We start from the raw sequence: 13779 nt of genomic DNA, 5'->3' as shown, positions 1-13779 counted from the left end.
GGAAGGAAAGTTATGACCAACCTAGATAGCATTTTCAAAAGCAGAGACATTACTTTGCCAACAAAGGTCCGTCTAGTCAAGGCTATGGTTTTTCCAGTGGTCATGTATGGATGTGAGAGTTGGACTGTGAAGAAAGCTGAGCGCCGAAGAGTTGATGCTTTTGAACTGTGGTGTTGGAGAAGACTCTTAAGAGTCCCTTGGACTGCAAGGAGATCCAACCAGTCCATTCTAAAGGAGATCAGCCCTGGGTGTTCTTTGGAAGGAGTGATGCTAAAGCTGAAACTCCAGTACTTCGGCCACCTCATGCGAAGAGTTGACTCATTGGAAAAGACTCTGATGCTGGGAGGGATTGGGGGCAGGAGGAAAAGGGGACGACAGAGGATGAGATGGCTGGATGGCATCACCAACTCGATGGATGTGAGTTTGAGTGAACCCCAGGAGTTGGTGATGGACAGGGAGGCCTGGCGTGCTGCAATTCATGGGTTTGCAAAGAGTCGGACATGACTGAGTGACTGAACTGAACTGATGGTTAAGTAAATAATAAATGTAATTGAATATTTTAACCAGTCAGAATGCCAGTGAAGGCATGGGGAAATGTTGAAAGCCTAATATAAGTAAATAAAGCAGAACACCAAATTGTGTATTTTTATACTGATCACATACTTATAGCATAGAGAGTGGAAGGGATAGTTGTTTTAAAATACAGAAATATGCATTAATCTCTTTCTTGTTATAATTTTTATATTGGTGTAACATTTCTTTTAAATGGAGAAATAATTTTGGCCCTCTTACAAGTCTTGATTTTAACATCATTTTAGAATGCTTAAAGGCCTTAGGCTACATGGAACGTGCTGCCGAAAGCTATAGCAAAGTGGTTGATCTGGCCCCTCTTCATTTGGATGCAAGAATTTCACTTTCCACCCTTCAGCAGCAGCTGGGTCGTCCCGAGAAAGCTCTGGAAGCCCTGGAACCAATGTATGATCCAGATACATTAGCACAAGATGCCAACGCAGCGCAGCAGGTAGGCCATGCAATGTGGAAGTTTTTCTTGGTGGGCTATATTTTAGAATTTTCTTACATTTTAGCGACTTTAAGGATGTTTCTCCAGCTTATATCCAAGTTTAATTTTAGTGTATTACATTCAGTGTTTTTGAAAAATGATTTTGAATCTTAAGTTACAACAACTTAACATTGTAATTATTAATGTAATTTATAGTTTTTAAAATGTTGGGTTTTAATTATTGTGGGAGATCACAAAGCAGATGTTCTTAAGGTTTAGTTTCTAAGACATAACTTTTCTATGCAAGCAAAACAACTTGAAACAAAGGAATCTTGTCACACTATCCTATGCTTATTTCCTTAGGAACTGAAGTTACTGCTTCAACGTTCTACTCTATTATTTTCACAAGGCAAAATGTATGGTTATGTGGATACCTTGCTTACCATGTTAGCCATGCTTTTAAAGGTAGGTAGTAATCTGTCTTTATATTAGCCTTGTTGACTTTTTAAATGTTTAGAATTTGGTTTAAACATAGGTCGTAACTATTTTGTAACTCCCTTTTAAACTTTTTAAAGTTAAAGTCAGATAAAAGGCAGACAACCTAGAGATTAATGGTATGTAATTGAAAGTCTACATGAAAGTATAAATGACTACAGATTATAAAATAAAATCTTTGCTAGTACATATTTAGAAAAGTGAGAACCATCGTAGTGTCCATTATTGGCCCTGTGGACACTACTGTGTGCTAATATTGTTTACTTTGCAAAGATGTTTTCTGGGTATGACATCCTTTCTGAGTCTGGCTTTTTACAGGGAGATAGTTAACTGTGTGTGTGTGAGATAAACATAATGTGAATGGCTTTCTTTTTCCTTACTAAGGTGGGTAGTGTGACTTGGACTCCTTTAGTAAGGAAAAAATAAGTCTATTCATTCTCTTTTAGGTGTTCATATACACGATAATTGGTGTTTTATTCCCCTTACTAAAGAAGCTTTGAGACACATCTGTGATACTTGTTTCCCATAGATTTTCTTTAAAAAATTATGGACTAAAAATGCTTCCCTGGTGGCTCAGCGGTAGATAACCCACCTGCAGTGCAGGAACCACAGGAGACATGGGTTCAATCCCTGGATTGAAGATCCCTTGGAAGAGGGCATGGCAACCCACTCCAGTATTCTTGCCTGGCGAATCCCTATGGACAGAGGAGCCTGGCGGGCCACAGTCCATTGGGTCGCAAAGAGTCGGACACAACTGAAGCAACTTAGCATACACTCACATGACTGAAAAATTTCAATTATCTTTAATTCAGGTAGCAATGAATAGAGCCCAAGTCTGTTTGATATCCAGTTCCAAATCTGGAGAGAGGCATCTCTACCTTATTAAAGTGTCAAGAGACAAAATATCAGACAACAATGACCAAGAGTCAGCAAATTGTGATGCAAAAGGTAATTACTTTCATTTGCTTTATTGTGTAAAACTTGGCTGAGTTCGAAAAAAAAAACTCATGAAGTAGCACGTGACAGTACTCTTATTGAAAATTATATTTTCTAGTCTAGATCCCTTAGGAAAAATAAACTCATTTGGTGTTTTCAAAAAAGAATGAAAGGTTGTATGTAAATACTTCAGTGTAAGAAAATTAAAAAGCAGGTGTCTACTTAGATCCTCCTGTGAAAAAACTAAAACAATCTTTTGTGATAATTAGCTGATAATACAGATTGCTTTATTTGTCTGGTTACTTCGACTGCATATGTTAAGCTCTTCTTTGATAAATGAATTTGTCTCTCTTAAATTCGTTTTTGACAAATGTAGCAACAGTCATAGAAATTCTGCAAATAAGTTGCTTTGGCCCGATCTCAAATATGCGACTTTAAAACCATCTATTTTTAGCTGGAAAAGGATCAAGGATGTTGGGTGACATTATTACTCAAGAGAACTTTGGAAAAGACCTAGGCTATAAGTCTAGCAGAAAGTTATTTCATTGTTAATCATGTCCACAGATATTAATTAAACTGTTGTTACGATATGGCAGAGTGCAACGGACAAAGTTTTACAATCCAGATGTGCTGAATCTCTGTTAAGCACAATAAGGACATAAGCAAGATGTTGTGGGGGAAGAGAGTCAGAGGATAGGAATGTGGGCTCAGATGCTCGTAATCTAGCCTTAGAGCCCTGCTGTCTCTTGAGTTCATTGATTCTGGGCTTAACCCAGTGTCTGCCCACATCATTTTGGACTGTGTTTCCTCAAGTTATATTTTTCTCTATCTGATCCTGCCTGTTTCCTCTTTCACTGTTTCCTCATTTCAGGGTCTTTGTTGGTTTTTCTTAAGCTCATAAGGTCTTTGTTTTGTTATTAATAGTTTCATCATGATGAGGATCACATTATACCAGTGCATCATGGTAGGATTATCTCAGGCACTTGATGTTACATGTATCTTTGTACTGGGGCTTCCAAGGTGGATCAGTGGTAAAGGACCCACCTGCCAGTGCAGGAGATGCAGGAGATGTGAGTTCAATCCCTGGGTCAGGAAGATCCCCTGGAGAAAGAAATGGCAACACATTCCAATATTCTTGTCTGGAAAATTTCATGAACAGAGGAGCCTGGTGGGCTACAGTCCATGGGGTTTGCAAAAGAATCAGGCCTGATGGAGCACACACATACATCTTTGTACTAATTTTTCACTCAATATTTTCTCATGCTCTAATCTCTTTGTAGCTGTTATATTTAAGGAATGTGTCATATTCCATTGGATAGTGGTTTTATAATTTGTTTAATCATTCCCTTTTTAAAAATTATTATATGGTTTCTTTTGATAATTTTCTTTTCTAAGTAATACCATTGTTGTTTAGTCACTCGGTCGTGTCTGACTCTGTGACCCCATGGACTGCAGCATGTCAGGCCTCTCTGTCATTCACTGTCTCATGGAGTTTCCTCAAACTCTTGTCCATTGAATCAATGATGCCATCCAACTAAGTAATACCATAGTGATCATCTTTATGCCTATAGATTTATCCGTATTTCTGAGTAGTTGTTTAGGATAGATTCTCAGAGAATTATTGAATTGAAGGTGGTAAAAAAAATTTTATGGCTTTTAGTATTTCTCATAGGCTGTAAAAGGAAGGCTTTTTATAGACAAATAAGGAAGAGAGGATTAAGTATGAATTTGAAATCCTTTGTTGAGTAAACATTTGAATGCCTTGTATGTGCACATTCCCATATCTGACCTCAGTCATGGAAAGCACCCTTGCTCTGCCCTGAAGGTGCATATATCCAAGCTAGCACTGAAAAACACAAATGATGTAGCTGGACTTTACCGAGGATGAATCAGAAGTGAGGATTACTTGGGACTGCAGATTGTTTGTTAGGTAAAGCAGAGGGAGTCAGGTTGAGGGAGTGAAAAGAAGCAGTCCCTCCTTCTCATCATTGTCAGAAGATGGTGGCAAGAATTCAGTCCACTAGGGCCTTGGTTATTCAACTTAATTTCACTTTAGACTATATCATGTTAATTTTCTTTGTGATACTGCTACTTCTGTAACTGTAGTATCCTAACTAATCTTCATTGGTCTCATTTTTAGCAATATTTGCTGTACTCACGAGTGTCTTGACAAAAGATGACTGGTGGAACCTCCTTTTGAAGGCCATATACTCCTTATGTGACCTATCCCGGTTCCAGGAGGCTGAGTTACTTGTTGATTCTTCATTGGAATACTGCTCTTTTTATGAAGACAAGCCAAAACGCAAAGAGTTAGAATACTTTGGTCTGTCTGCTGCAATTCTGGACAAAAATTTCAGAAAGGCATACAACTATATCAGGTGATTTTCCAATAACTTATTTTAATTAGATTCTTTGATGGAGCATGTATATTTACTTTGACTTAATTTTACATGCTCAAGATTTAGTAAGCTGTGTAACTCTTGCTTACAGATTAATTCGGTTCATTGGTTCTTGGAAGCAGTATAAGAGAGCATACACTCCCATAAGAGATTTACTTAAACCTTTGTGCCTCAGTCTCCCCATTTTTTTATGGTAAAACAGGCATCATAATATTACCACCTCATAGGTTATTGTGAGAGTTAAGTGAGTTGTCCAGTGTCTGATATGCATTATTATTCTGTGTTCATTGTACTGCAGCTATGAATGGGTTGGGAGAGGAGATAAAACCTAAACCTCTTGATTCTGTCTTTTTGATTTAAACGTTTGTTGAAAAGCAGAAATAAGATGGAGAAACACTACATACCCCTTATTGAGGGTGGTGAATTTCAGTGTTGATAGGACAGCACTGAAGGGTTTCAGTCTTAAAAATCAAGAAGTTTTTTTCCTGTACACTATTTTTTACTCTCATTCTCTTTTTGCAATTTTAGAATAATGGTAATGGAAAATGTCAATAAACCCCAGCTCTGGAACATTTTCAATCAAGTTACCATGCATTCCCAAGAAGTACGACATCATCGCTTTTGTCTCCGTTTAATGCTGAAAAACCCAGATAATCATGCCCTGTGTGTCTTAAATGGACACAATGCATTCGTGTCTGGTAGTTTTAAGCATGCACTTGGTGAGTGTCCTGGCACATGACTTTGTCTCCCTCTCTCTGCTTTGGTTTCTGTATCTCTGAAATGGAGATAACCTTGTAGATTATTGTGAAAATTAAATGAGTTAATATAAAGTACTTAAAATAATGTCTAGTACATATAGTAAGTGGTTTTAAGTATTCACAGTAATTATAATAAATACTTATTTTTCTAGTGATGCTTTGGTTTCAAAAGGCTAAAGTAGGTCTTTGAAGTAGGACTTTAAAGCATGACTTAGGCTTGTTTGTTCTCAAAATAATTTTCATTAGTTATAGATGCTTTGCTAAATGATTTTAATTTGCTATAGTATAAAAAGGGACTCAAGATTCTTTGATAGTTTATTCCTTTAGGAGATGTCTTTTTTTTCTTGCCTTGATTTATTTTTTTACATATACATATATCTGTTCTTTTTAAAATTCATTTCCCATTTAGGTTATTATAGAATATTGAGTAGAGTTCCCTGTGCTATAGAGTAGGTCCCTGTTGGTTATCTGTTTCAAGTGCAGTAGTGTGTATGTCAATCCCAAACTCACGATTTATCCCCACCACCACGGCCTTTCTGCCTTGGTAACCATGTTTGCTTTTATTTATTTATTTATTTTTATTTAATTTATTTAATTTTATTTTTTAACTTTACAATATTGTATTGGTTTTGCCATATATCAACATGAATCCACCACAGGTATACACGTGTTCCGCATCCTGAACCCTCCTCCCTCCTCCCTTCCCGTACCATCCCTCTGGGTCGTCCCAGTGCACCAGCTCCAAGCATCCAGTACTGTGCATTGAACCTGCATTGTTTCATATATGATATTATACATGTTTCAATGCCATTCTCCCAAATCATCCCACCCTCTTCATGTTTGCTTTTAGAGTCTGTGAGTCTGTTTCTGTTTTGTAAATACAGTCATTTGTATCCCTTTTTGAGATTCTGAATGTAAGTGATATCATATGGTATTTGGCTTTGTCTGACTTACTTAGCTTAGTATGATAATCTCTAGGTCCACCCATGTTGCGACAAATGGCATTATTTCATTCTTTTTAATGGCGAGTAATATTCCATTGTATATATGTACCAGATCTTTTTATCCATTCATCTGTCAGTGGACATTTAGGTTGCTACCATGTCTTGGCTATGTGAGTGTGTATGTACCTTTTCAAACTGTGTTTTTCTCTGGATATGTGCCCAGGAGTGGGATTGCTGAATCACATGGTAGTTCTATTTTTAGTTTTCTTAAGGAACCTCCATACTGTTCTCCATAGTGGCTGAACAAATTTAATTCCTACCAACAGTGAAGGGGAGTTCCCCTTTTCTCCACAGCATCTTCAGCATTTATTGTTTGTAGACTTTTTGATGATGGCCATTCTGACTAGTGTGAGACAAGTCTTTATAATTCTTATTAATAATTAAACAGAGGGAAAATTCATTAACCATTTATAGGAAATTTCTGTAATAAGGAACCAGGAGCAAGCAAGTAGAAAAATACTTAACCAAAAGTTTAAACTTAAAATGAGGCATGTATCTCCTGCTGCTGGCAATAAAATATATTGCCAGATTCACTTCTGTGTATACTGTGATTTTGGCTGTTTAATGCTTTAATGTTTCTTGTGTATGGTTGCTGTTTTTATAGTTGTTCAGCCAGTAATCTTGAACATCAGATGTTGAAGCTTTTCTTCACTGTGTATACTTTTTCGGAATTATTAGTTTACTATTAAGAAAACTATATGTAAAAGAGATTAAAATAGAAAGTCCAAATGGCAGTCTACCATTTGTGCTGCTAAGGAGACTTTACAGTGCTGTTTCTTCTGGAATAGAAGTTTTCTTATCTATATGATAAATTATAGATCATTCCTTTACAAGAAAAATTTGCTAAAATTCCTCTCTCATACAGTTAGACTTTTGACATGAGATAATTTTTTATATAGACTATATGGAATTCATAAAACCCTGAATTGTTATCTTGTTATTAGATACAATTTAGCTCTTCTCAGGAAAAACAGTTGCTATGTTTGAGACAATAATACCCATAAACTTAAAAAACAAAACTATTTTTCTCACCTCCATGATCTATCACATTAGCATCTATAAGACAGGTCTCAGTTAATTTTATGAAAGAATTCACCAACAGACACATTCCCCCATTAGTTTTTTAAAAGATTTGAGATTGTAAAATAGATATATGATCACAGTTATTCAGTTGTTTATTTTTGAAGTACTACTCTACTTGGAAATGTCAAACTGTACCTTTAAAAAAGTTACTTTTGTATTCAGTTTTAATCATCATGGTCAAAATACGTTGATGGGTAAATCCTTCTCTTTTTGTTATATGTTATATATTTTAAAATTTATATTAATATGCATCTGGTTGATATTTTGGAATATAACCTTTGTATCTGTTAAAGTGATAGTAATGTTTGTTTACCTTAAACTATATTTGAGTAAGTGTTGAAGAAATAAGGAATTGTGTTTTTGTCCTGTCATCTAACATCACTGCTCATTTTTCAGGACAGTATGTGCAGGCCTTTCGCACCCATCCCCAGGAACCTCTCTATAACCTCTGTATAGGCCTAACCTTTATTCACATGGCATCCCAGAAGTATGTATTAAAGAGACATGCTCTTATTGTGCAGGTAATTCATTTGGATTCCTCATTACTTGATTTTATGTTCTTTAAAAATGAATATACTTAATGCTTTTATTTCCCTGCTTCAAAAGTAGTATCTGCTTAGTGCACCTGTTGGGAGTATCCATTCCTGTGTTCAGCACTCATGGATCAACATATAGGAGTACTCCTGGCCAAGACTTACACAGCCATGTGGAAGGGATGCACAGCCAGATCAGAAGAGAAGGGTCAGGCAGAATCTTAGGGAATCCTGTGCAGGCTTTCTTGTATTCTGGAGCCTCAGAGGCTTCCAGCCTTCCAGGTCCTAAAGAGTTTTTAAATTAGTTTTTAAAAATAATATAGACATACAATAATGTATGGATACGTGCTTGTGTGACTGTTTCCTTACGTCATCACCACAAATTGCTCTTTTAAAGTCTTAGTTCATAAAGCAATTTGCATTGCCTTTTTGTTTTCTTGTTTACCTTCTTAACATAGCGTGTCTCCTCTAGTGAAAATATAAACTCCAAGAGATCAGAGATCTGGTCTGTCTCATTCACTCCTGTATCCTCAAAACTTCTGCTTTTATTTCAGTTTTTATGTTTGATGCATGTATATACCTGTTTTGTAAGCAATTAGGGAAGGAAAGTAAATGTTCTTTCTCAGATATTTGTCTTTGAATTTCTCATTTTTAAACACATAGATTTGATTCTTCTGAGATTAATAGCTTGTCTGCTATTATTTAACAGAGAGCCATGTTTTTCAGTAGAAGTCATATTCATGTACTCAAATGGATTCATTTATCATGCAGAAAATATGACTTGTTTATTGAGCATGCTTTTTATTCCTAGAATGCATTAATTCTAACAAATTCCTTAATTTTTATTATTTATTAATTTATGAAGAAAAATTTGTGACCATTTATTACATACCAGATCACCCAGGAAATAATTGCATTTTATTTTTTATACATACAAATTTGTTGATTTAATTCTCAGGTAATATATTTGCTTAATTGCTTATATCAGTTACTTGCATCTTGCAGTTTTTAGCTTTCTGTGCATGGTAGAAGTTGAAGTTACATTGAAGAGGAAGGTGAATACAGGAAGACGTGAAGAAGCGAGTTGCTTTTTTGGATGCTGTGACACGCAGGGAGCCTGCTTCATTATAGCTATGCTCTGAAATAATCAGGTTCTCCATAAAGCTATTGAGTCAGAAGCTTTCAGAGGGGAAAAAAGAAAATCAAGTTTTTTAACATTAAGAAGTTATTAAAGCTCTGAGAGGTATATAAAAGGTACCATTTAACCAGAAAGGTCAGATATACTCAAGTGAGTTTGTTCCTGAGGATGCAACTTTCTAAATTATCATCATAAGAGCTTGGAGTTTATATTGTGGTCAAGCTTTTAGACATGTATCTCAAACCTAAAATTTTACTAGCCTCTAATGCCACAAAAACCCACTTGAAACCATAAAAATATATATTCTCTGTTTTAGATTATGGGTCTTTGCTAGCTAGTTGTAACATTTGGCTTTGTTTTCTGTGAATTTTTTGTCTTTAGTTAAAAAAATATATCTCCTTTACACCTTTGGAAGAAATCTCAACTATATTATGATATGACACTGTACCACAGACATATATTCTTTCAGGGTGAGACTGTCTTTAAAAAAAAAATTGGGGGGACTTCTTGGTGGTCCATTGGTTAAGACTCCACACTTCTAATGTAGCGGATGCAGGTTCAATCCCTGATTGGGGAACTAAGATCCCACATGCTGCACAGCGTACCCAAAAATAGAAGATTGTATTCCTGCCCCTGCACTTGCTTGTCGAATGACTGAACTATTGAATTATTACTATTATCTTTTCTCTTTGGTAGGGCTTTTCCTTTCTTAATCGATACCTCAGTTTACGTGGGCCTTGCCAGGAGACATTCTACAACTTGGGCCGTGCCCTTCACCAACTGGGGCTGCAACATCTTGCAATCCACTATTATCAGAAGGCCCTGGAGCTCCCTCCGCTTGTGGTAGAGGTACTGTATGATTTACTTTGAAAAACTGAGGAGACACTTCATCTGTCGATAAGTTGCAGTTAGCTCAGTATTGAGGTGAAATTAATCATAGCTTATATATTAAAATGTATTCTCCCCTTACTGAATGCACAAGTAATTGTTCGACATCCTCACCTACTGACCTAATCAGCAACCATGTGGACACATATGACTTGTGGTTATGACCATTTTGGTTATCCTAAGATAGCCCCAGTGGTTTACAGGTTGAGCTGGTACACAGGAACCCTGAGTATTGAGTTCTGTAGCCATTATTCATTTTCAAGTTCAAAAGTGTAGCTAACATACTTCTTTCTAGAGATTAAAGATCAGTATAAACATAGTTTTGTTTAAGTTAATGTAATATAGGGTGAAGTGTTGCCAATACTATGATAATCTGTGTTTAAAGCCTAATTTCTGAAGGAAAGTATGTTATGATTATTCAGTTTTAAAAATTGCACTCATAATCCCTCATTCCCTCACAACTCTTTTCTATTACCCTTGTTCAACTTTAGTCATTAGGCAAATGAATACCTACTCTTATAGTTCTGCTGATGAAATACATATACTTTTGTGTTCTTAACTTCATAAATAATTTATGTATTGCTCCTTAAGCTTTATAGGGCAACATTTTTCATTGATGCAGATGTTCTTAGTTGACTCCAAAATTTTGTGGGAGAAGAATAGGAATATAGACCTAATCTACTCCATTGAGGTAATTGGTTGGGTTATTTAAGTAGGAAAAAAAAGTAATAACACCCATAAGGTAGTCAGTATAATCAATTTGGTGTATGCCCTTCTAGACCTATGTTTTATATATATCTTTCTGTTATATAGTACAGATATTTTTTTTCTCATCTGGTCATTTGTGTTATGGTTTTTTTTCTACATGCAGAAGTTTTACATTTTTTATGAAGTCATATCAGTCTTTCTAGTTCCTACTTTTGGTATTTATTATACTTAAAAGGGCTTTTCCTACCAAGGTTATATTATTATTCAACTGTATTTTTTCTTCTATGGTTTCATTTTTTTTTACTCTTAAATCCTAGTTCATCTGGTGTTTATTCTGCTATGTCTTGTGAATGCAACTTTTTTTCTTTAACTTATTGGTTAGACATTTAAAAAGATTTGATGAAACAATTACTATAACAATTAACTGAAGTCAGCATTACCTGATAAAAATGTATATTCAAGATATATGCTTAGTTTTATAAATTTTTTCAGTAATATGAATTTTAATAGTTTTTTGAACACTTACAAAAGCTGTATATTTGCCATACAATTGTCCTGGTTGTCAGTTTGAAATATACTCATTTTTGTATTTTCCCCCCTAGGGTATAGAAATTGACCAGATAGACTTACGAAGAGATATTGCCTACAACTTGTCTCTCATATATCAGAACAGCGGGAATACTGGAATGGCTCAGAAACTTTTATTTACTCACTGTTCTATATAAAGCCCCTCAGCTGGGGAAGGAGCTTGGGCAGCTGCTGTGCACGGACCAGTATTTTCTGTCTCAGGGCTTATTAACCCCAAGATGGACATAAACTCACGATTATCTGTGTTTCATTTTTAATATGTGATAATTATCTTTTGATAGATTTGCAAAATTATCACTCCTACAAGAATTTTATATTGTTCTGTCATTTTCCTTTACCAGTTTTTTGTTAGTTGTCCCCCAAACTGAAGTGGACATTAGTAGCCATTGAACCAGCATTGAGTTTAGTACACTACTTTTTTTCCACACCATTTATTCATTTGTGTATGTAATACTACATATTAATCACCTGCTGTATACCAGGCACTGTAATAGTTGTGTTTGGAATACAGTAGTAAGAGAGATGTTACCTCTCAATACAGTTCTTTGAATACAGACCTTGAGCATATGTTTATTTGAAAGAAATATTTGCTACATATGTATTTCTACATACATCATTGTTGTCAGTCATCCATTTTCTTAGTGCCTGTTATTATCCCGTAGTCTTTGAGATACAGAAAAGGAGGTTGCTTAGTAAAGGAAAGACGAATTGGGACTCTGGTGTCAGCACAATTATGTAATTCACTTTGCTCCTTGGAAAATTGTTTTAAATGGTTATGTGGTGGGAAGACAAGTAATTGAGCTAATCTTTTATTTTTCACCTGCATGTATCTTAGCTATAAAGACAGGCCTGGGAGGCTGGGCTTAATTCATAGCAACCTATTGTGATGCAAATTTTTTTTAAAAAGGCATTTTCAGTGTTTGGCTTTCTGGCCAAAAGAAAAAAAGAGAACTAGATTCAGTAACACAATCTGGTTTCCATTTTAAGATCACTAGGAATGTAGGAAGACTAGGGAGTTTTATGTATGAAATAAACTATTGCTAATGAAAAGACCCTGATGCTGGGAAAAATTGAGGGCAGGAGGAGAAGGGGACGACAGAGGATGAGTTGGCTGGATGGCATCACTGACTCAATGGACATGGGTTTGGGTGGACTCTGGGATGATGGACTCTTGGTGATGGACAGGGAGGCCTGGCGTGCTGCAGTTCATGGGGTTGCAAAGAGTTGGACATGACTGAGCAACTGAACTGATGAAGTAGAAGCAGATTAAAAGCCTTTTACTTATCTCAAATATTGTATATTATTGGGTCTAAGATAATAGTATTTGTTAGACATACTGTTGGTTTAATAATAGCTTTTTAGAGTTTCTTTTTAGGAGGAAACAAATGCGATAGTAAATGTCCATGTGGATTTTCAGTCCCAGTCCACTTGTGGGTGGAAAACAAGAATGAGACTTAGGATGAAAGAAGTACAGGGGACTTTAAGAGTTCTTACCGCTATTTACACTGTATATGTAATTTTGTAGTTGAGAAGCAGAATTTGTATGTAATAAGTAAATATGGTACTCTGTGTGTGTGTATGTGTATATATAGAATTTAAATAAACTTTATTTTTGTAATTAAAGTTGTTTCATATGTTTATATATACTTGTTGTATTTCATGCCATTTGCAGGTAGTGATAAAGCTGACTGTGATAGACTGCTTAGATTAATGACTTGGAATCCTTGTGGAGTTGAGTACTCTGCATTCAGAGTTTCTCTCTTGAATTAAACTCACTGTGCTGTAACTCCAGGATCTGCTAAATAGCCTTGGAAGACACAGTAGATCTCTCTAGTAGTCATATAAGGGGAAAAAAAGCTGATAATTGCATGAGTTTGTTTGTCATTTAAGACTGTAACTACCATTTGCTGAGTGTTTTCACTATGCTACTGTGTTTTAAGTATGGTGCAGGATATTTTAGAGACCTTAACTCTGATTCTCTCAGAGAATCACCTGTAAGGTAGATGTTATTGTTGTAGTTATCATCCCTGGCATGCTGTGGTTCATGGGGTTGCAAAGAGTCGGACACAACTGAGCCACTGAACTGAACTGATTATCATCCCCGTTTTATTTAAAGAGATTAAATAGCATGCTGAAGATCACTAGCAAGCTACTCCTTGCTCAGAGATGTTCCTTTCGAGGAACGCACTTCCTGCAGTTCAGAGTAACAACTTAAAAAGTGAACAGAAGTTTACTTTAGAAAGAAAAAG

General features: G+C 35.8%; 1 protein-coding gene across 3 annotated transcripts in view; it reads left to right on the top strand.

The window, feature by feature from the left end:
- The window catches only part of GTF3C3 (general transcription factor IIIC subunit 3), a 30734-nt gene extending 17581 nt beyond the window's left edge, over positions 1-13153 (top strand). Inside the window, exons 11-18 of one of the 3 annotated variants that reach the window (XR_008712051.1) lie at positions 819-1021; positions 1364-1469; positions 2312-2443; positions 4572-4809; positions 5359-5549; positions 8072-8196; positions 9214-9451; positions 10043-10175. Coding sequence is in view for 1 of the 3 variants with exons in the window: in XM_055572988.1 (XP_055428963.1) it covers positions 819-1021; positions 1364-1469; positions 2312-2443; positions 4572-4809; positions 5359-5549; positions 8072-8196; positions 10043-10195; positions 11545-11667 (1271 nt within the window). In the remaining 2 variants the exon portion in view is untranslated. Of the gene's footprint in view, positions 1-818; positions 1022-1363; positions 1470-2311; positions 2444-4571; positions 4810-5358; positions 5550-8071; positions 8197-9213; positions 9452-10042; positions 10196-11544 lie in introns of those variants that run through there. The other 2 variants (XR_008712052.1, XM_055572988.1) reach the window with 2 other exon arrangements.
- Positions 13154-13779: the final 626 nt, after the last annotated feature.

Source organism: Bubalus kerabau, chromosome 3 (assembly GCF_029407905.1).
Source record: "Bubalus kerabau isolate K-KA32 ecotype Philippines breed swamp buffalo chromosome 3, PCC_UOA_SB_1v2, whole genome shotgun sequence".
Lineage (NCBI taxonomy): Eukaryota > Metazoa > Chordata > Mammalia > Artiodactyla > Bovidae > Bubalus > Bubalus kerabau.
The sequence above is the reverse complement of the archived record's forward strand: the minus strand, read 5'-3'. Positions and strand labels throughout refer to the sequence as shown.